At 35.5% G+C, this 24,742-nt stretch overlaps 1 protein-coding gene across 1 annotated transcript in view; it reads right to left on the reverse strand.

Moving 5' to 3' along the window:
• Positions 1-806: 806 nt before the first annotated feature.
• DYNC2LI1 (dynein cytoplasmic 2 light intermediate chain 1) overlaps positions 807-24,742 on the reverse strand; it is a 28,492-nt gene continuing 4,556 nt past the window's right edge. Inside the window, exons 3-13 of the mRNA XM_070948423.1 lie at positions 24,540-24,574; positions 23,797-23,866; positions 19,957-20,045; positions 19,186-19,372; positions 15,633-15,701; positions 12,165-12,242; positions 9,816-9,892; positions 9,304-9,374; positions 7,675-7,772; positions 5,906-5,998; positions 807-1,400 (exon numbers count right to left, since the gene is read on the reverse strand). Of these exons, the coding sequence (XP_070804524.1) occupies positions 1,338-1,400; positions 5,906-5,998; positions 7,675-7,772; positions 9,304-9,374; positions 9,816-9,892; positions 12,165-12,242; positions 15,633-15,701; positions 19,186-19,372; positions 19,957-20,045; positions 23,797-23,866; positions 24,540-24,574 (930 nt within the window). The 3' untranslated portion in view covers positions 807-1,337. The remainder of the gene's footprint in view (positions 1,401-5,905; positions 5,999-7,674; positions 7,773-9,303; positions 9,375-9,815; positions 9,893-12,164; positions 12,243-15,632; positions 15,702-19,185; positions 19,373-19,956; positions 20,046-23,796; positions 23,867-24,539; positions 24,575-24,742) is intronic.

Here is a 24,742-nt window from a genome sequence, read left to right on the forward strand (position 1 = left end):
TGAAACAAAGTTTAATATTTTTAGATGCACACATACTTTTGAACGACATGCCTTCAACCTGGAAACTGCAGCTGGACAATAGAAACAGATTCTCCAAACTTTTATTATTATCCTTATTATTGCTAAGAGATTAGTTCTTCAATAGTCAGTCCTTGGTTAACAATGGCAATTAGGATTGGGAACTCTGTTCTAAACAATGTAGTTGTCAGCATACTCACTTATAACAACAGGTCCAGTTGAGGTTGTTAAGCAAATCCTGTGTGGTCATTAGGTGTCATGTCATATGATTGCTATTTGTGACCTCCTGCTGGCTTTCTCATTGGCTTTGCTTGTTAAAAGCTGCCAGGGAAGGTCACAAATAATTATCATGTGACTGCAAGATGCTGCAACAGTCATAATTGTGAGCTAGTTGCCAAGTGCCTGAATTGTGATCATGTGACCATGATGACTGCAATTTCAAGGACGAGCTGTAAATGTCTTCCTTCAGTACTGTCATAACTTGGTATGACAGTATGGTAGAATGGTAGCTGAACAAATAGTCACTAACAGAAGACTACTTGTATTGAAAAGACAAAGTGGATTGATGTAATTGATGCTAGTTGTATCTTACAAATCAGTTAGCCATAGACATAGATTATGCATGGACAAGTGAAATGAATTGGAGTTACTTTTTATTGAAATTGTTATATAAAAATGTCATATATATGCATTTATATATGCATGAGAAATCCTTATATATACAATTTATCTTTTACTGAAAACTTTATTTAAAATGTAAATATTTTTCAATGCAGTTTAAATTGGCTTAAACTATTGATGTGTGAAAACATAAAGATGAATTTCCTTATTTTCAAGTATACTTTCACTAAAATCAATAAAATCTGTGCATTCCTCAATTTAAACAAAAACAGTCTGCAAGAAACAGAACTAAATGTGTTAGTTCTGGACTACTCATTGTCCAATAGTTTAAAACGTATCATTTATTGCATGCGCTGATGTGTGGAAAAGTTATGGATGCTTACGGCTGAAGTGATAAACAACATACCACAATGTTATACAACTGCAGGAATTATTTACTCAAACTTTTGCTTCAATGTAGCCAACAGATAATATATATGTACACAACTTTTCAATACAATGGCTGGCTATGCTAGCCATCTGGGCAGTAAGACATCAATTTGCTGTTGGTTGATTTTTCAGGTACCCTTTCAATTCTTCTTGAAACAACTGATCTCATGTCATATATTAAACAGCTCTTAAAACCTTATTTGAATGCACTTAAACATATGAAATATAGGTTTAAATTGAAAGCTGGATGAAAGGTAAATAATTCTCAGTCAAGAATCAAATTCTATTTCTTTCCAGGTTTTAGCAGCATTTCTTTTGTACTGTTCTAATTCCTGAAAGGGAAACGGATAGATTGAAACATTAAATCGCAAGATCTCAACAACTGCATTGTACTTTTCAGCTTGCGAATATTATGAATCCAACTGTGCATCTCATTTTATATTCTACTGCAAACATTGAATCATTGAACCTGTCCCTTTGTATCCTACAAATATCTACATACTGTACTACTAAAACTCTTGGTCTGATTGTTTATAACCATCACTGGGCAAATTGGTGCATCAGTTTCATTTTTGAAACTGCAAGTGGTGCATAGAATAAGCCATGGTTAAAGAAGTTTTCAGGTACCTTTTTTACTTTAAGCAAACTATAGTTTTATTTTTTAATTTCATATTGTTTCTGTTTGCCATTCAAATGCCAAGGTTTGCTAGAAAATTACTGAAGTATATTACTGTAAGAGCACTCATACCAACCACTTGCAGTTTCAAAGAGCCCTTACCCAGTGCTATACCGAGGCATAGATATAGCTTTTTATCTAGTAACTCAACAGTTCAAAAGTGAATTGATTTTGAATTTTCAAAATGGAAAAGTATAAATTTGGACTAGACGATTCATCATCATAATGAAATGAAAACATTTTTCTTATGGCATTTCATAAATTATTTTAGTTTGTCACATATCTTTCTGTAAATTTTGCAAAATTGTTAATTAACTTCTCAAATTGAGTGCATACATTTTCAGCCCCTTCTTGTTCTCCAGATGCATATTTACTTATCTGATCAGATAAGTGGCTTGAATACTAACAACTGTGCAAACAACTTGAAAAATATCAACAATTGTACTAAGTACTAAACAACTGAGCTATAATTGGTTTTTAAAGTAGCCAGAAATTAAATCTAGTGTCATCCATTTCAGGATGTAGCACTAAGATTAGTTTGAATTCTTTTTCAAATGGAAAAGGATTATGTTTAAGCTGTGATCTCCACTGATCAAATAAGACTTAATTCTGAGTTAACTGATTGTAAACCATTCTGAAGAGTTAGGATTAGGAATGGGGAATTTCCTTATTTTAAGTAAAGGTTACCAAAATTACTTTCTAGTATCAGTCTGATAATGATATAAATAAATATTAATTATTGCATAATACCTCTGAAGTGCATAACACTGACAATATAGGTTTATTCTATCAAATTATTTATATTAAGAAAATCTAAAGTAAACAGAATCTCAAATCCTGTGATTTTAAGTATCTTCTGATAGCAGAGCCTCTTCATTGTCACTACAAGTTAACTTCATTGAAATTTAATAATTAAATTTAATTTAATTATTTATTCTAGAATAATGGTAGGCTTTTTCCATGGCAGCTGAGCATCAGTGCAAAAAAAAAAAAAAAAAGTCCAAACAGTTTCATTTTAGGACAGATTTTTCTTTGACTCTGAGAAAGATTTGGTTAGAAATAGAGATCCCTAGTACTGCTTCCAATCCATGGTCCTTAATGTCAGCAGCAATATGAGAAGTATATAAAACTCTATAGATAGACATTCTGAGTCCAAAGAACAACATGAAATGATCATCAGCACGAACTAAAATGCTACCATGCATGAATACCTCCAAGAAACAGAATACAAAGCATTATATTTGACAGTATACCTTTAGCATAAATGCTCTTCTCTCTATAAATGCTTTATCTTTAAAAGAATGTATGGAACAAAGGACTACAAAAAGGGGCGAAAAGATTAGCTTTCTGAAGCATTTAATACTTATTCTTAAGATAACAGCCATTTCACTCTCAATTTTCATATAATTATGGGAAATCCTAATGCATTTAAAAACTGAATGTAGCTAGGGAATTGTTTTCTTACAGATGTATTCAGGGTTATCTGGCAGCTTTTAAAATCAAATGAAATATAAAAATCCCAAAATGTTTTCATAAAAGCCAGTTCAAATGTTACAATAATCTTATAATAATTGAACTTCAAGTGGAAATTTTAGGGAAATAACTGCAGATAATTTTCTTTTGACAGAAACTTGTCTATTACCATATTTTTCCTGCAATAGTACCAGCAACAAAAGCTGTAGCAACATTCAATGGCATCAATAACGATAACAATCTTTCTAAAAGAAAAGAATGCTGCAACTAAGAAACTCCTGGAAAAAGATTAAATCATATTGAAAATTAATCTTACTGCTACCCTGTTTTTCCTATTTTGTTAATAAAAGCAGCACCCAATCACATTTTGAATGAATGAAAAGCAAGAATGTATATGACAAGCAATTAAACTGAATGCTCTATTCTAAGTGACAAAATAAATTCAGAAACATATCTGAGCTCTATGAAAGTCATAATCCAGTGGAATGTACACACATTCATATACAAATCAGGATCACAATTAATGACCTAAATCTGTCATTCCAAATTTATTTGTAATCTAGTGGAAGTACCCTAGAATATGTATTTAATTGCAGATGATTTCAGCTCCATAAATAAACATTGTATCAGTTAAGATAATAATTTGGTTCACTACTAATGATGTGATCCCTAAGATGCATTTATGTTAAGCTAGGTCTTTAAATATAGTGTGGAAATTCAGAATTCAGAAAGTTTTATAGAAAATATGCAGTTCTTTAAGATTTTAAAATATGTTATATGGACCTATTTTTACAAAACTAGCTTTTATTTAATGCTAATGCAGTCCAGGCAGTGGTGGGTTCCTCCCAGTTCGGTCCGGTTCGGCCAAGCCGGTAGCGGTGATGATATGATGTCACCGAACCGGTTCTCCCCCCCGTGCTCCCCCTCCACCCACGTTATTCTTACCTTTTATTTGGTCCCACCCCCAATCTATTGCTGCCTCCTGAGTCCCAGCTGATGACTAGAGGGAAAAAAACTGTTTAAACTCTTGCTGCGGGGCTTCCAAGGGCTGTCCTACAGCTGATCAGTGTTAAAAGCAAACAAATGAGTCGGGTCGTAAGTGCGAGGACTGGTCGTAAGTGCGAGGACCTTCCAGAAATGACTCTGACCAGCTACCCACGCCCACCTAGTCACATGACCTCCAAGCCACACCCACAACATAAGCCACGCCCACAGAACCAGTAGTAAAAAAATATAGAGCCCACCCCTGAGTTCAGGATATTGATCTAGAAACAGTCAAATCAAGGCTAGGAGACTATAATAGTCCCTCAGAATAACTGAATTCAAATCTGACATTTGTTCATACAAACAGATACTCATACAGACATTGTTATTTCATACAAATAAGCACACACCTTTAAAACAATTGTTCATTGTAGAGCCTCCTTAACAACATTGATGAAACATATACTGTATACATTAATGAAAATGTCTCAAATTAATAAAGAGAAAACTTAGGTGTTGTTATGGAGTTTGACAGAAGGTGAAAAGCAATTTGTGAATTGGCTAATTGGCATTGAGTTTACTGCTAAATATTTAGGAATCTTTTCAAAAATTATTATTTCCCAATTTGGAAACATATAATACTCAATATTTCTAGATAGGAGAAATAAAATTTGTCTTGGTTACAAAGAAGTACAGCAGTTTACCAAGACTAAAATTTCTATTTCAAATTATTTTAATCTCTATTGAGAATAAGATACTGAACGAATGGCATAGACAAATAATGGCAGTCTAACAAAACATCAAGAAACAAATTCAAGATTTGATTTTGGAGAAAATTTTGGATTATGTGGAAGCCGACAGGCTGACTAAAGCATTGAGAGATCAAAAGGACTCCGTATATTTCCAATGTTGGGACAAATGGTACGTTTGGTTGAACAACAGACGCCCAAAAAGTCAAGTATAACCAGGATTATGTTTAATATATGTTAAATCTGACTGAAGCCTACATACTGTAGAAAGTGTAAATATCATGTAAAGTTCCTGTCGCGATCATTTGTTTGACTATTTCTTTTTTTTGATGTATTGTTTTAAATAAATAAATAAATAAATAAAAAGAAACAAATTCAAGAATTTGCAAGATTCGGAAGAAAGGTATGGCCTAGCAATTCTAAATGTCAGACTGTACTATCATACCAGTTACCCAATGTGGATTTCAGAGTAGACTATTCTTATTTATGATTCTATCACCCTAATGGAAGGGACAGACTTTTCACAGGGATTACGTAGATGTATTTGGGTTAATATACATATAAATAAACAATTTTCTAGAAACTAATATTAAACTATCCAATGATAAATATATCTCAGAGAGTTTTCGCAGGTCCGGTCTCCTTGCTGGTCCTTCAGTTGTGACACTGAATCTTTTGCTGCTCCTTTGGAGACATGCTAGTTCACAAATCCTCACGCAGAAGTCTTTATCTGTTTTCTTTCTATAGTAACTCAAATTGTTGTGTGTTATGTTAGGAAATTATTATTCACAGTGATTTGGAAAAAAAAATTCCTTTGTGATTAAAAGAGGCTCTCTCACCAGAAAAGCTCAACTTTACTGGTTGTGGACATATTTACAGCAGCTGAGGATCACCAGATAAATTATCCAGGTTTTATTATAGAAAATATGGCCACAATAGTAGGATAACAACATACCTCATTTTTTTGACTTCGCATAGCATCAACTTCATATTCAGCATATTGTGGATCCTGAGCTGGATCCCTAGCTTCTTTAAAAATGTCTACTTTCTGAAAATATAAAGTAAAAAGTAGAAAAAGTAATTCTATTTACTTGCTTAACTTAAGTGTGCCTTGAAATGTCCCTTAACAAGCGTAGAAAAACATTTTCAGCCCAAGTATCCCTTTTTCCTCTGTTAATTATTTGTTGTGGACTTTTTAGTTGAAAGGCTCTTTATTTGATATTATATTATGATTAATTATATTTATTATTATTAAATATTTAAGTATTTAGTATTATTTAGTATTAGTATTTTAGTATTATACTATTATTATTATTATTATTATTATTATTATTATTATTATTATTTTCATTATTATTATTTTCATTATTATTATTTTCATTATTATTTTCATTATTATTATTATTATTATTATTATTATTATTATTATTATTTATTGGTTAATCTTTAGTGAGATTCACAGCCTTTGAGGCTGGTTAATAGCTCAGCAGCTCGAGTCCTAACCAAGGATGATGATGATGATGATGATGATTATTATTATTATTATTATTTTCATTATTATTATTTTATTACCAATCTATTTGATATCCTAATCAGAACTATCTAATGCTGTGAAGGAAATTACCATTTTTTGCTGCTAAAGTAATCAAATTAGAGCCTGCTCCCCTTTCCCTTCACCTCTAAATACAGATTTGTCCATCAAGGACACCAGAACTGTAACACCTCTGGGTTGTTTCAGGCAACTCTTATTAGTAGAACTAGAAAGTGGCTTGGGTGCACCACTTGTGATTTATGCAGTAATAGGCAGAAAAGCAGCTTTGTCTCCACAATATTTAAAACAAAATGCAAGAAGGTATTCAGTCCACAGTGAAGTTAATACTCCTATAGGAGTATCTGTTTTTTTTTTCCTTTGCAGTTCATTCATATATAGGGCAATTTATGATGAAGGCCCTAGGCCCGTGATGGCGAACCTATGGCACATGGTGCCACCTGTGGCACGTGTAGCCATATCAGTGGGCACACAAACTCAGCTCTGGGGTACGCAGTTGATTTTCGGGTCTTCTGGGCCCACCTCCGGAGGGCCTGGGGGGTTGGGGTGGGGAAGGCCCATTTTTCTTTCTCAACTGGTTCCAGGGCCTCTCTAGGAGTCTGGAGAGAGCAAAAACAGTCTTTCCCATCCCCAGAGGTCCTCCGAAGGCCGAAAACGGCCCGTTTAACAACTTCTGGTGGGACCAGAAGGCCCATTTTTGCTGTCCCCACCTCCAGGGCCTCTCTAGGAGTTTAGAAGGTCCTGGAGGTCCCCCCCCTGGAGGTCTTCTGGAGGCCGAAAATGGGCCATTTGATAACTTCCCAGCCAAGAGGGGGGGGTAATGCGCGCATGCGTGGGGCGCATAGAATTATGGGTGTGGGAACACGCGTATGTGACCCTCCTGCCCTCCCCCCGGCACTCCATGGCAAAAAGGTTAGCCATCACTGCCCTAGGCAATGATGGCTGTGGCCAACTAGGCAGTACTGGCTGCTAATAGAACATCAGCTAAAAGACTGGGTTTCCATAGGGATTCTTAAGTTCCTTTATTCTTAATGGGATTCAGTTATATTTTATTGGTCCAAACTGTGGTGAACAGAACTAGCAATTTGGGTTAATTAGAGGTAATTTAATATATCATTAATAATTATTAATAAAAAATGTATTTATTCTAATATATAAATTAGAAATAAGCCTACCTTTGGGGGAAATATCTTTCCAAAAACCTTTTTCCATAAATCCAAAGGTGTTTGTGCATGCAACTTTCCGATGTCACTATCAGAAACAGGAGGCGGTCCTGACAATTATTAAAAATATTTGTAATAATATTCACTCAACAGTTTAAAAGAGAAGTAAGCCATCTGCCATCTGCTGCCTCTTCCCATTTTCTCCAGGATACCCATCTGAATGTTCACTGGATGATTTGAATCAGTTACTTTGTCTCAGCCTAGCCTACCATGTTTCCCCAAAAATAAGACCCAATCAGAAAATAAGCTCTGGCATGATTTCTCAGGATGCTTGTAATAATAAACCGTACCCAAAAATAAGTCCCAGTTAAAATTGTCAGTTAGACAGATGCATTTAGTGCCATATTTCCTTGAAAATAAGACCTGACAAATAAGCCCTAAAGCGTCTTTTGGAGCTTTAGGTCTTATTTTCAGGAAAACACAGTAGGCTGGGCTGAGAGACAGTAACTGATTCAAATCATCTGGTGAACATTCAGATGGCTGAGGCAACTCAGAACATTAAAACTGCTATACCACAGCTAACACCTGTTACCCATCTGACTGAGTGTAATTCTTACTGAACTCAATAAGACTTACTGCTGACTAGATAGCTGTAGGATTACATTGTAATTTTTATAATTAGAGTAGTATTGAAGATGTTTGAATCTTTCAAAAAATTTGCAATCTATTTCAATGATATTATACATAAATGCATTCTTTGATGTTTCAGAACCACTTTTATTTTGTCTGTTTCATCCCTGTACTCCAGGGTGTCAAACTTGATTTCATTGAGGGCCGCATCAGGGTTGTGTTTGACATCAGAGGGCCAGGTTGCGGTGGCTGGAGTTGGGTATGGTCATGGTGATCATGGTCATGGTCATGGTGGGTGTTTGACACAGACTCAAGATGCATTTTTCCCCCTTCTCTTCTTTCTTTCCACAGTTCTTTACTATAACTATTTTCCTATCTCTTCTACCAGATATTACTGGCAAACATTTATTACTTATTATTCATACTCCACTAAACTTTTTATTTCTAAATTTATACCCCATTGTTAATAGTAAATTGCTTTTCCAGGCAGAAAAGCTATTTATACTATTGTATTTTATTATTCAACTAATAATAAAAATACAATAGCATAAATAACATGATAATACAAGATCTAACAGCAGAGGTAAATTTCCAGGAAAGTAAATAGAAATGGCTGTCAATTATAGATTGCTGATTGTAGATTAAATGGACTAAAGTATGTAAAATCTGACATTAAACTTCAGTATTAACATAGGATGTTGCTTGATTTCTATCCATATCAGGCACTTACTTGAGGGCACATAATTGTAATCCAGTCCAATTCAGTCCTCCTGCAGCACTCTGCCAGCCAAAAACGGGCTGCAAGGGGCTTCCTGTAGCCCCCTCGCGGCCCATTTTGGCCAGCTGAGGCACCACGGGCCGGTTCATTGATATTTCCAGGCTGGCCCTGTAGGCCAGATCTAAGCATCACGCGGGCCTTGATTTTGACATGCCTGCTGTACTCTCTACATTTTTAAATCTGCATGGGCAATAACTAAATTATAGTCAACCAAATTAAAAAAGATTACCAACCTATTTGACTAAGGGAGTCCATTCCTGCTGGAATAAAAAGTGGTTTACTTGGATCCACTGACATGGATTTGCTTTAAAAATATGAATAGAATAAATTAGTTATAAACATTGTTCAAGAGTTTAATTTGCAACATGTATGAGCAGGACTATGCAATTCTTCATATTCAGTTCCAAAAAGCACTTTGAAGTATGTGAAGGCATAAATGAAACTCCTGCTACAACTCTTTAAATAAACATGGTTTTCCTGGGATTGCACAATGCAACAAATGCCCACTTGTTACAAATGCTTTGCTCATTTAAAGGAGGAAAATATTCTCTAGACAAAACCTAATTTAAAAACATTTTCAGCACTTGCAACTTTGCTTATTTCATAAATCTTAATTGGGTGGCCAATACAGTATTTGAGAGCAAGGGTCCTTGAACATATAGAAGAGTTGCCTTAAAATCTATTTGCATTTATTTACTGAACATTTTGGACAGGATTGCCATTTGTATAAAATCATATAACTTACCTTCTATCAAAACCAAAGGCCAAATGGTTAATAAGTGCACGTGTTTTCAGCCACAGAGCTTCTGATTTGCTAGTAAACTGAGAGAACAACATAACAAATTAGATTATATTCTTCACATAGTAAAATGTCATACCCAGCCCATTCAAAACTTGCCCCTCTTTTAACATGAATACACTGATTTCTATGACCCATACAGGTAGTCCTTGACTTACGACAGTTCGTTTAGTGACCATTCAAAGTTACAATGGCACTGAAAAAAGTAAGTTATAACAGTATTTTACACTTATGTCCGTGATAACATTCCCATGGTCGTGTGATTTACATTCAGATGCAACTGACTCATATTTATGATCGTTGCAATGTCCTGGGATCATGTGATCACCTTTTGTGACCTTCTGACAAGCAGTCAACGGGGAAGCCAGATTCACTTAACAACCGTGTTTCTAATTTAACAACTATAGTAATTCACTTAATAAATATGGCAAGAAAAGCTGTAAAATGGGGCAAAACTCACTTAACAAATTTCTAATTTAGCAACATTAATTCTGGGCTAAATTGTGGTCGTTAAGTCGAGGAATATCTGTACTTTGATGTAGACATAATATTTCTAAGATTTTAAGAATTCATTTATTCTTAACACAAATAAGATTTAAAGTCTAGTTCACCTCTGTCTCCTTTAAAGATTAAATATTATCCCTTTTTTAGATACATATTAATTTCTAAAAATCATTATTATCCTAATGTTAATATTTTAAAATAATATAGCATATGTGACAGGTTCCCTTGAAAATAACAGAAAATGTATGGGAAGAGGATTTGGGATCTGAATTCTATAAATGAGCTTGCATTTCTTTATAGCATAAATCCGTCATCCATTTATTTTGGAGAATTGATCATAAAAATCAATTATGATAGTGCATTTGTAATTTGCAATGGCTAAAAAAAATAACATGGTGGTAAAATATTTTGAAGAACAATTGCAGCTTGCTTTAATGAAATCTATTTTCCATTTTAAACTATATTTTCCAATATACCTAAAAATGTGTTCTAATGTCTTCATTTATATAAAATCATTTTGAGTAGACAGCTGGGTATGGAAAAGGTCCAATCTGAATCTTTTTAGTAGAAAACTTTAAAATATATCCATTTTAAATGAATATATTTATAATCTTTGTACTTCTTAATATTATATAATCATTTACATACAAATACACAATGGTATCAATGTTGCCAAATGTATACATTTGTTTCTTTTTATTTATTTTTCCTTTTCTACTCTTGTAGTTTTATATTTCTGTATTAATATGTGTCTGTTTCAATAGTAACTTTTAAAAGACTTAACCTTGAAGGGACCTCTGAAATATACTTAAAGGTGACATCAGAGAGAAGGGAATCCTACTGACCAGCGGTGGGTTTCACATATTCTTACCACCAGTTTGCCATGCACGCTGGCTTTGCGCCTTCTGCGCGTGTGCACCCAGCATTCCGTGCATGCGCCCAGCATTCTGCACATGCTTTTTGCTCACACGCGTGCACCTTCCACGCATGCTCTGAGCCTTGAAAATGTGGCTAAATAGGACAGCATTATGCCAGGGCGGATGGGCGGGGGTGGCCCACCCGCAGTCGCTGCTACTGGTTCGCCCGAACCAATCTAAACCGGCTAAATACCACCTCTGCTACTGAGGATCTGCTGGGAAAATATTGATTCTGAAGCATGTCATGAATAAAGTATCTATGCCAACAGATTGATACACTTCACTGAGATTGGTTGATCAATTAAATATCAATTAGATCCAAACACAATAATGTAATTCCAACTACAACCCAGTAATTTAATTCAGAAGCTATTAAGTGTCCACACAGAAAAAACTAATTCATTGCAACATAAAAATAATGATTTTTTTAAAAATACATTAGAATTTTCTTTATTGAAGAATACTTAAAATAACCATAACCTTTCTACACTTTAGATTTAGACCCATACTATTCATAGTGTTACAAACTTATTTTTGTATTTCCTTTGATTGTATTATAGTTTATAAATAAAATGTGCCAGTTTTTTCCATCTGGCAAATAATTGAACTTTTCATTCATTTATGTTCCCTTACAGCATATCTTTTTCAAACCTGGCAGGCTCAATATTAAGTAGCATTCTATATGTACCAGTAATTGTATTTGACATTTATATACATATATTTTATAGGACTATTTTAAAATATATATTTTGTAAGATGAGATTTGCTTTTTTCATTCCTGCTACACAATAAGTTTTTATTTTCAGTGAAACCAACAGACTCAAAAAGATTAAATAACAGTTGGATTGTACTTCTGAAATACAATCATACATACCGCTAAAGATGCACCATAATAATGAGCAACAAATCGAAGTGTCTTGTATATTATTTTTTTCATCTCAGAGTCAAATTCCTAAAAAAAATAAATAGCATCCTAGGAATTTTACAGTATATAATAGTGTTACATTACATATTTTTAAACTAAGAGGTAACTATTTAAAAATTATATCAAATGTTAACTTTCACCTCAGTATCAGCAAAACTGTATTATTATTTCTCTGAAAGATGGCAAGTAACCATGGTGTTGTTATTAAATTATCAACATATCTGAAAGCAGAATTATAGAGATGGATTATTTTTATCAACTTTTGGTATAATAAATTGAAAATGATCTTAATTTATTTACTAGAAATAAATTAACCTAATGAATATGCCAATGTATATGGTGAACTTTTCCAATAATGGCCAATTGTTCAAACTACTATAGCTAAATAATAGTGACAGTTTCTAAGCATTAACTAAGATCTGATCTACATATAATTGTTCTAGTCCAATAAGTCTTGATTTATTGGGCTATGAATAAATATCTGTACATGAATCAGGAAATTGTACTTTAATTATGGAGTACAGACCATAATTATCTCAAACCCAAACATTTATTTGGCATATTACAATTAAATTGGAATTATTTAACTTAAACAACAGAAAAATGTGATTTAATAAATCTAGAGCTCTTCTATTACAGTACAGGCAATCATTGAGTTACAATGGCAATTGGGACAGGGATGCCATCATAAAGTGAAATGGTTGTAAAGTATGATGTCATGTGACCACATTGCTTGGTGACAGCAATCTAGCAAATCCTGGTTGTTGTCATAATACAAGATGTACTGTTTGCGGGACTCCCAAGCATGCAATGTAGGAGGGCTGCAGGAAGGTGGGAGACCCCGTGCAGGCCATGCACAAGTTAGGGGAGGAAATGTTGTGGTAGGAACACAGGGAAACTGGGGAAGGAGGGCATGGGGTGCATGTGAGGGCAGAAAGGCAAGGGAAGGAGGGCACAGATGTGGGCAAGCGTAGAGATGCCAGGGAAGAAAGGTAGGGATTATGTGTAAGTAATGGAAAGCTGGGGAAAGAGGGTGTGGGGTACATACAATTTGGAGAATAGTGTGAGTGGCCATGGGAAGGCCAGTAGCTGCCTCACATAAGGCCAGGCTGGGCAAGCCTCATCGCAGTGGAAGACAGTAAAGGTTGGGTGGGTGTGGCAGAGCCTGCAGAGTGCACAGTGGTGGTGGTCAGTGGTGGGTTCCTCCTGGTTCGGCCTGGTTCCCCCGAGCCGGTAGTGGTGATGATATGACGTCACCAAACCAGTTTTGCCCCTGCGCCCCCCCGCGTTATTCTTACCTTTTATTTGGCCCCACCCCTAATCTATTGCTGCCTCCTGAGTCCCAGCTGATGGCTAGAGGAAAAAAACCTGTTTAAACTTTTGCTGCGGGGCTTCAAAGGGCCGCCCTACAGCTGATCAGTGTTAAAAGAAAACAAATGAGTAGACCAGTGCCTGCAAAAGTACATGAGTAGATCAGTGCCTGCAAAAATAAATGGGTAGACCAGTGCCTGCCAAAATACATGAGTAGACCAGTGCCTGCCAAAATACATGAGTAGATCAGTGCCTGCAAAAATACACTGCTCAAAAAAATAAAGGGAACACAAGCAGAAGACATCTGAGATCTGAATGAATGAAATAGCCTTATTAAATACTTTGTTCGTTACATACAGTAGTTTTGTGCGCAGTGCATAAACTACTGTATGTAAAGAACAAAATATTTAATAAGGCTATTTCATTCATTCAGATCTCGGATGTCTTCTGCTTGTGTTCCCTTTATTTTTTGAGCAGTATACATGAATAGATCAGTGCCTGCCAAAATACATGAGTAGATCAGTGCCTGCAAAAATAAATGGGTAGATCGGTACAGCTCTGCAAGCAGTTAAAAGCCTGGTAGACCAGTACCTCTGCTAAATCCTAAATAATTGTCAAATGACCATCAAGCCACGCCCACAAAACAAGCCACGCCCACAGAACCGGTAGTAAAAAAATTTAGAACCCACCCCTGGTGGTGGTGGCTGGGGCTTTGTGTTGTGTTGCTGGGTGGCTGGCTGCGGTGTGAGGCTTAAGGTGCGAAGGAGTGCTGTTATATACAGAGGCCGAAAGGGTAGAGATGGGGAGGCAATAGAGGTGAGGGGGATTTGAAGCACTCCTGTGGCTATGTGAATGGGCTGTCAAGCACCTGAATTTTGATCATGTAACTGCAGAGGGGGTGCAACGGCCATAACCTTGGGGACCACGTGTAAATGCCATTTGTTCAGTATTGCTGTAACCTTGGTTGCTGAACGAATGGTCATAACTTCGAAGATTACTTATATTAAATCATAAGATAAATAAGACTAAAAGAGGGATAGCATGGCTTCAAGATGATTGTGCTTTAACTAGTGTGTAAGTGTGTAAGTTACGGATATTTCACTAATGGACATTTGATCATAATTACACTATTTCTGCTGAAGTTATAATTCTGATCAACTTCAGCTGCCTGTCTATATATTTCAAACTTGTTTTAACTATATCTCATCAGGGCCTGTTCATTCTGTTTTTGGAATATGGCTGAATCATCTTGAAGGAATATGATTTCTAAAGCAAGCTATTGAAGGAACCTAGGTTTACAATGCTAGGAATTATGTATCGATTTGGTATGAATGTTTTATCTTGCTACCAAAGTACTAAGAATGAAAGCTTTCTAAAATATACCAAACCCTACCAAATAATGCTTAGAAATTGCATAACATTTAAGAATGCAAAAGGAATGTGTTTATTTTTGTTTTTAAATGCATTAAAATGAGATCATGAAAGGAATATGTGTTGATGGTAAGCTATATAACTAAAACACTGAGATTTTATAATATTAAAAGTTTAAGGAACACACAAATTATGAATCATATTGAGGCTTAAAAGATTTCTTTAGGAGGGAATTCGTAGAGAACAGGTCTTTGTTACTAATTTATCTCATTTATCTCATTTTAAGTCTTATCTTGTTACTAATGTATCTCATTTTCCAGGGCTTCTTAAGCTGATCAAGATGGTCCTTCAAAAAAAATCATGGCTTCAAAAACTTATTTTATAAATCATTGCCAGGACTTTAGAAAGTGAAGCTATCATTCAATTCTGATCAGAGGAACACATCAATTGTTAAGTGATAAAAGTGTACATTTGCTACAGAAAGAAGAATATACTAATGATTCACTCTTTTTAAAACAGATACTGTAGTGTTTGCCAGAAACTTCACTGTTACATAATTAACTTATTAATTTCCAATGATAACCATACTTATTACATTCCTTGGCATCAATAAACTAAAGGGAAAATAATATTTATCACAAAAAAACATATATAATGAAATTATTTTAAAAAATAAAAATCCAAACTCACCAAATTGTACATAATAGAAAAAAAACTTAAATGAGCATTACTTACATGAAATAGATCATATTTGCTTCCAATTAGAACTAGTGGAATTGGAAATGGGTCAATTAGCTCACGATCCTAATAAGAAACAACAGTACTGTTATCATCAATTGCAAATGTAATGACAATTTGCTGAAAAAATAAAGCTCCATATTATATAGACAACTGTCATTTCTCAATATAAGCTTTGAATAAATAAAATTTAAGATTGCACAGCAATTAACCTGTGTGATCAAATGGGGATGGCTATAACTCACTAGTGGCTTAAGCTACTGCTTTGAAATGTGAAGGAAGTTACACAGTAGCAGAAGCTGGACAGGAAGAAACTGAGTAGGTTCTGAGATTGGTGGGAATGGTTTCCTCTTGTCCAGGACACCTTACCTTTGCACTTACAGTCAAGTCCAGAAATATTGGGACATCGACACAATTCTAACATCTTTGGCTCTATACACCACCACAATGGAGTTGGAATGAAACAAACACAATGTGCGTTAACTGCAGACTGTCAGCTTTAATTTGAGGGTATGTACATCCAACTCAGGTGAACGGTGTAGGACTTACAGCAGTTTGTATATGTGCCTCCCACTTGTTAAGGGACCAAAAGTAATGGGACAATTGGCTTCTCAGCTGTTCCATGGCCAGGTGTGTGATATTCCCTCATTACCCCAATTACAATGTGCAGATAAAAGGCCCAGAGTTCATTTCAAATGTGCTATTTGCATTTGGAATCTGTTGCTGTCAACTCTCAAGATGAGATCCAAAGAGTTGTCACTATCAGTGAAGCAAGCCATCATTAGGCTGAAGAAACAAAACAAACCCATCAGAGAGATAGCAAGAACATTAGGCGTGGCCAAAACAACTGTTTGAAACATTCTCAAAAAGAAGGAATGCACCGGTGAGCTCAGCAACACCAAAAGACCTGGGAGACCACGGAAAACAAGTGTGGTGCATGACCGAAGAATTCTTTCCCTGGTGAAGAAAACACCCTTCACAACAGTTGGCCAGATCAAGAACACTCTCCAGGAGGTAGGTGTATGTGTGTCGAAGTCAACAATCAACAGAAGACTTCACCAGAGTGAATACAGAGGGTTCACCACAAGATGTAAACCATTGGTGAGCCTCAAAAACAGGAAGGCCAGATTAGAGTTTGCCAAACAACAATCTAACAAAGCCTTCACAGTTCTGGAACAAGATCCTATGGACAGATGAGACCAAGAGTAACTTGTACCAGAGTGATAGGAAGAGAAGAGTATGGAGAAGGAAAGGAATTGCTCATGATCCTAAGCATACCACCTCATCAGTGAAGCATGGTGGTGGTAGTGTCATGGCGTGGGCATGTATGGCTGCCAATGGAACTGGTTCTCTTGTATTTATTGATGATGTGACTGCTGACAAAAGCAGCAGGATGAATTCTGAAGTGTTTCGGGCAATATTATCTGCTCACATTAAGTCAAATGCTGCAGAACTCATTGGACGGCGCTTCACAGTGCAGATGGACAATGACCCAAAGCATACTGCAAAAGCAACCAAAGAGTTTTTGAAGGGACAGAAGTGGAATGTTATGCAATGGCCAAGTCAATCACCTGACCTGAATCCCATTGAGCATGCATTTCACTTGCTGAAGACAAAACTGAAGGGAAAATGCCCCAAGAACAAGCAGGAACTGAAGACAGTTGCAGTAGAGGCCTGGCAGAGCATCACCAGGGATGAAACCCAGCGTCTGGTGATGTCTATGCGTTCCAGACTTCAGGCTGTGATTGACTGCAAAGGATTTGCAACCAAGTATTAAGAAGGGAAAGTTTGATTTATGATTATTATTCTGTCCCATTACTTTTGGTCCCTTAACAAATGGGAGGCACATATGCAAACTGCTGTAAGTCCTACACCGTTCACCTGAGTTGGATGTACATACCCTCAAATTAAAGCTGACAGTCTGCAGTTAACGCACATTGTGTTTGTTTCATTCCAACTCCATTGTGGTGATGTATAGAGCCAAAGATGTTAGAATTGTGTCGATGTCCCAATATTTCTGGACCTGACTGTATATGTGTGATTTTCATAACAGAAAAAGTGGGAAGGTGCTGGGCCTCTTCCTACTCCAGAGTGTTGGTGAATTGGAATCAATGTAATAAATGAAGCAAGACAGGAAATATATTTGTCATAAGAACATATATAGTACTGTGATGGATAGATCTTTAGTTCATCTAGTCCAGCACTATCCTCACAGTGGCCAGTCAGTTGCTCAAGGAAGCCTAATAGTTTCGCAGCAGATGAAGTCATACTTCCATCAAGCTAACAGCCATTGATCTCCATCACTTCCATGAAATGAACTGGTCCGTACCTTATTTTTTGAATCCAGCTAACCTTATAGCCAGCACCACATTTCATGATAGTAAATTCCAAGGTTCAATTACTTGTATAAAATAAATATTTGATTTTGTCTGTCCCAAATCTTCCAGAATTAAGAAAATCTGGTTCTAGTAATTCAGGAATAGGAAAATAGCTTCTTCTTGTCTACTTTATTCACACCATGCATTCTTTGTATACCTCAAAATATTCCCTCTCGTTTGTCTCCTTTCAGCCCTAAAGGTCCTAAAAGTCATAATCTTCCCCAATAGGGAAGTTGCCCTAATCCCTTGATCATCTTAATTACCCTCTTCTGAATCTTCTGTAGTTCCACTACATACTTTTCGAGATGCAGTTACCAGGACTATTTCAGATGTGGCTCCACCATTGATTTATAAGTGCATTATGACACTAAAATCTCTATTTTCAGTGCCAGAGTCAAAACTGGTTCTTCCTCATCTAGACCCACACATTCTCTAGGCACTAAGAAAACACTTTGACAACATTACTTAAATGGCCTGGGGCAGAGATGTACAAGGGAGTATCATCAGTGTCATCAGCATAGTAATGATACTTAATCCCACACTGAGGAATGACCTCACTCAGCATATAGAATATGCAAAACTTCTATACAAGACAAAAGCACCAGGTATATTTTCAATGACAGCTTTGGCAATCTATTTTACTTTCTTCAAGAGAGCAAATTACCAATTGAGTGTCAAGGGCTGGTATTAACGTCCCTAAAAATTCATATTTAATTAGTTGTCATGTTATCAAAAGACACTGACTTTGTGATAGACACTTGAATAAGTGCAAAGTATAGAGTTGTATTGAAGGTTGTTGGAACTACATTTTTTCCTTAAAACTATAACTTCCTTGAGTTGCCTTGCCAGGTAACAAAAATGTATAGAAGTTATTACCCTCATTTGAAAAGGAGATTATAAAACCAATATCAAAGTGCTTCTGTAAAATCGTATCTCCTGATTGTTGTAACATGCCATAACAATAGCATTAGATGTCTAACTCATAAGAAACCTTATCTCCTTTCTGCTCCTGCTAAATTTTCATTAAATTGCTATAATTTTCCATTGAACAACTTCTTTTATATCCAATAAATTTTCACTCATGCGTGAAAATATAAAAGAATTGTTTATGATTCTCAAAACAATTAACTTTGTATGAGATTGTGACATATGAATAAAATACTAGTTCTTACAGGATGATCCTTTGGCACATTGTTCCACATCTTCCGCTTAATTTCAGTAGCTATTTTGGAATTGTTTTGTCCCAGTTTTGATATAATTCTGTCTACATGCTTTCTAGTGACTTGTAGAAGACTCTCCATGGTTGGCCAGAGTTCATTTGGTTTGGAAAGATCCAAGACAAGAATAACAGCAAATGTCCTATAAAAAGAAACCTTATTTTTTTAAGATATCACCTTAATATTTCACTCATGAAAACTTCAATATGAATCAAAACATCCCTTCCTAAAGTCTAAGCAAATTTACCTAAACATTAAAGAAATATTTTCCCTTGAAAATGGCTTAAACTTTACAGAATCTTTTACTATGCTGTTTTATTAGTTGGATTAACAAAACCTGTTACTATGGATTAGCAAATGGTCCAAGAGTATCTGAAATAGCAGTACTGGCAAAGATAAAAAGACAAAAATTAGATTCTTTCCAATTTAAGAATATAAATCATACTACATTTTTAATTACTCCCACAAATAGCTAAAACTAGCATAGTTATCTGTATTATAATAAAAATTGATGACTCCTTGGATGATGTTAGAATCGCACTATTTAGACAGGATTGATTATACAAATCTCCAATCTTCCACATTGGCAGAAAACTTTCATGTAACTAAATCCAAACTACTATCTACAAGAAAAATTACTGAGCACTTAAATACAAATAAATTTAAATTTGAAATACTTTCTGTAAAATGAAATTACTTTTGATAATTAAGCCTTTCATTACTCACCTTATGTTAACTGCCATTATTGGTATAGGGATTAAATCCAACAACGAAGTTCCACCACCTAATTCCCAAAAGTGAGCAATATCTTTAGGCTGAAAATGTAATAGGAAAAAACCCTCACATTGTAATGTCTTGATGCATTAGTAGCATTTTAAAAATTTATATAGTTGTGTTTTCAATTACATAATTTCTCAGGTGTCAAAAATGCTAAGATACCAGTAGGAGTATTACATAAAACCTAAGGCATTTTTGGTTCTATCTAAATAGACTTCAATTAAATATAAATATTATTTATGTATTTATTTTATTTTATTTTAATTTATTTATTTGTCAAGCATATATAAGATAACAGGTAAAAGTATAAGCTTAATTTGAATACATGAAAAGAGTAAGGGTAAAAAGAATATTAGGACAGGGATGGTAGGCACGCTGGTGCACTTATGCACGCCCCTTACAGACCTCTTAGGAATGGGGTGAGGTCAACAGTAGACAGTTTAAGATTAAAGTTTGGGGGGTTTGGGAAAGAAACTAGAATCATATAGTGCATTCCAGGCATTGACCACTCTGTTACTGAAGTCATATTTTCTGCAATCGAGTTTGGAGCGGTTTACCTTGAGTTTATATATATTATTTGCTCGTGTATTGTTGTGGTTGAAACTGAAGTAGTCATTGACAGGTAGGACATTGTGGCAGATAATTTTATGAACTACACTTAGATCAGACAGAAGTCGGTGTAGTTCTAAGTTGTCTAAGTCCAAAATTTGAAGTCTGGTGCATAAGGTATTTTATTGCGGGTAGAGGAATGGAGGACTCTTCTCGTAAAATATCTCTGGACTCTCTCAATTGTATTTATGTCTGATATGCAGTGCGGGTTCCAGACAGATGAGCTGTATTTGAGAATTGATCTAGCAAATGTTTTGTATGCTCTAGTTAGTAGTACAATATTACCAGAGAAGAAGCTATGCAAGATTAGGTTAACAACTCTTAATGCCTTTTTGGCAATGTTTTTAGAGTGGGCTTTGGCACTTAGATTTTTAGAAATGAGTACTCCAAGGTCCTTGACAGAGTGAGGGTCATCTACAATGTCATGTCCATCTAATTTGTATTTTATCTTTTGTTTTGTTTTGCCAATGTGCAAGACAGAACATTTGTTGGTTGGGATTTGAAGTTGCCACTTGTTAGACCAATCTGACAGATAGTCAAGGTCTTTTTGAAGGGTAGTTGAATTGTCAGTGGTGTTGCACAGTTTAACATCATCAGCGAAGAGAACACAGTTGTTTTTAATATGATCGCAAAGGTCATTTATGTAAAATATGAAGAGTGTTGGACCTAAAACACTGCCTTGGGGAATACAACTATTAACAGGTACAGGTTTTGATAGAGCACTTCCTATTTTGACCACTTGTTGTCTGTTTGACAGGAAGGCAGCTATCCATTCATGTAGGAGTCCTGAAATGCCATAGGATTTTAATTTTAGAAATAATTTGTTGTGTACCACTGAATCAACAGCTTTACAGAAGTCTATGTAAATTGTGTCTATTGCTTTGACCTGATCAAGATGTGTAGTCCATATGTTTTTGCAATGTAGTAGTTATAGATTACAGGATAAATTTTTTCTGATACCAAATTGTTTGTTGGAGAGTAGGTTGTTTGTCTCTAGGTGGAGTGTAATAGATTGGTTAATGATTGATTCCATGACTTTGCAGGTGACACAACATAAAGAGATTGGTCTGTAATTTTCAACTAGGCTAGGGTCTCCCTTTTTGAAGATAGGGATGACCGTGGCTTGTGACCATTGGTAGGGCAAGGAGCTGGTACTGAAAGATTTTTCAAAAATTATGCTTAGAGGTACTGCAATTGCAGTGGAAAGCTTTTTTAAGAAGTATGCACATAGACCATCAGGTCCAATAGAGATGGTTTTAGATTGCGTAGTGCCTTTTCAACATTGTCTTCTGTAAAATCGATATGTATAAGATCACCGTAATCGTTGTAATTGTCTGTATTACGACTCGGAAATATTGGGTATGTGTTGTTGCTGTTTACAAAGACTGAGACGAAGAACGTGTTAAAGAGATTTGCTTTAACGGTTTTGTCAATACAGTCTTCGTCATTTGGTCCTTTTAGGCATGGGATGGATCTCAAGTCTTTAAGTTTGTAGTTTACAAAATTATAGAAGGCATGTGTGTATTTTTTGCGAAGAAGGTTTTCCTCTAGCTTGATGTGATAATTGGTGCATTCAGTCTTTATTAGTTGGCGTAAGATTTGTAGCGGTTTTTACCATACCAAAACCTATGATTACCAGATATAGATTGCAATGTACTTTATAAACAAATAACACTATGAATAAGTATCAGAAACACTACCATTCTTGCTGGAGTCAACATAAAGAAACTGCTTTATTGCCAAGAAAGACAGAGAATATGTCCAGCTAACCTTACACTACCTAAGCTCATCTGGAACCTACTTAACAGAAAACATATTGTTGCTAGCACCTGTAGCATTAGGAAGTAGAGGAAGTGAAGTCAAAAGTATATTCCTTTTTCATATGTAGCTAATATGAGGATCAGCGAGCTAAAATATTACTTCACTAGTCCTATGAGAAGACTTTGTTCTCATATTAGCAGACTTTCATCTGATTCCTGAGGTGGCTGGGTATGTTTATCATATTATAATAGATGACAAGGATGACACTGGCATCTTTTCTTTAGAGATTTGCTGAAATTGAAAATTGTGCAACTATATATTTTGTGATGTTGATGAGAAAGAGAACTGCCAGAAAAGCAATCAGGGTTTGTCAAATAACAAATCTACTGCACAGACTTAAAAATAGAAGAAGGCAAAACTGAAACAGTAGATTAAGTGAACTACAACTAAAAATGTGACTTATAAATGCAAATAATAGATGAGACAAAAACAAGAAGAAACTAATATGGGCAGATGAATACAAGAAATATAATATAAAAGTGGGAATCAATTTGTTTACTTTATTGGAGATAACTATATTTTTGTTGAGAGATGATATAGATACATTGCAATCTATATAGCAGTGATGGAGCTGCGATATCCTTTTCCGGACTGAATGCCCAAAGTGTGTGTGCACAAATGCGTGTGCGTGCAGCCGCTCCCCCAAAATGCAATGCACGTGCAACCCCCCCGCATGTGTCCCAGCCCCCACACATGCACGTGCAGCCACCCGCATGCGCCCCACCCCATGCATGCATGCATGGTGCCCCGCATGCACCCCGCTCTCCCGCGGATGCGCGCACCACCCTTGCATGCGCGGCAGAGACCCGAAGACCAGCTGGCTGAGAGGGTGTGCACACGCATGCGCAGCGGAGCTGAACTGGGATGACTGCTCATGTGCCATCAGAGAGGGCGCTGTGTGCCACCTCTAGCACACGTGCCATAGGTTCGCCATCATGGCTATATAGTATATTCATTTACTCATAAGGCAGAAAGAAACCACTCTAAATCTGCATTGAGGCAATACTTTCCAGACCTGGGAACCTCACATGATTATATCAGACAATAGCTGTCAATTTTCACTAGTTTGTTGTCAATTGAAATATGGTCAAAAAGAAAACTACAAACTTACGAAGACTTACGATGCAAATACATAATACTGTTTCCAACACTGCAAAGTAATTTACTGAAAATACAAGTTTTTCAAAGCTCATTATAATATTAATGTAAAGTGGCCAAAGGCTTTTACTAGATAGTGCTCAAGATTTTTGTGATATGAGATGTAATGCACTGCTCACTATACATCATGCTGCAATTCTCAAACCCTAAAGATTAATACAATAGCATTCACAGACAACTTTACCAAATCAATATACTTACTGTATTATGCCCCTTTGCTCTTCTTCCAAAAGTATATTCCAAAGCTAGGGTTGGTTTTGGAACTTCATCTCTAAAAGATTAGAATATACCACCCACCAAATTTGCAAAATTACTGACAGGCTAAGAAAAATTATATTATAATGTTAAATATTATAAAAACAAGTAGTTTGCACAAAACTTTCCATTTACATTCCACAGAAGAAAAACTGGCTGGGGAAAATTATTTCTAATGACTACATTGGAATGAAATCTCTATGTAATAATTAAATTTAAAACTATTACAATTTCCAGTAGATTATTTCTAATAACTATGCAACATTTCAAACAAGAGTCAAATATCTTATGGTTCTTGCAAGATATATTGATTTCATAAATATGTTGGTGCTTAAACTGCCACAAAAGCTATTGGTTATTTTAAAGCACATAGCTAATTTGCTGGAAATCAGAAAAGATAAGGTTCAAAGCAAGTGGGAAATGGGAATACATTCTGAGTTTTTGATAAGCTCTGAGGGACCCAAAACAAACTGTAACACTGAAGTATCACTCCAGTCGAAAGGTAGGTGCATGTTAAATCCTATAACACTTCTGCACAAACACATTTAATCTGATATTAACTATACAGTGCTCTTTATATAGTTTCTTCTAGATTGTTTGAAAATAATTTATTATATTGTATTCCTATGAAGATATTGTTGATAAATACTTTGAAAATATAAAATACTTTTCAAAGTTTAAACACATACCTGTCAAGGCACCTCAATATAATACTAGTCTTACCCTAGAAATTAAAAACAAAGAATGCTATTGAAATGTCAGTGATTCATACATATTGTATCATTCTACATGCTGTAAAGTATTCTTTAAAATAATTTCTAAGAAAATATTTGAAAATTACAAACATAGCCAATTATACATCATATGATTATTGGAAAGTTAGCTTCTACTT

Source organism: Pituophis catenifer, unplaced genomic scaffold (assembly GCF_029215685.1).
Source record: "Pituophis catenifer annectens isolate HBS135680 unplaced genomic scaffold, rPitCat1.0.hap2 SCAF_1, whole genome shotgun sequence".
NCBI classification, from domain to species: domain Eukaryota; kingdom Metazoa; phylum Chordata; class Lepidosauria; order Squamata; family Colubridae; genus Pituophis; species Pituophis catenifer.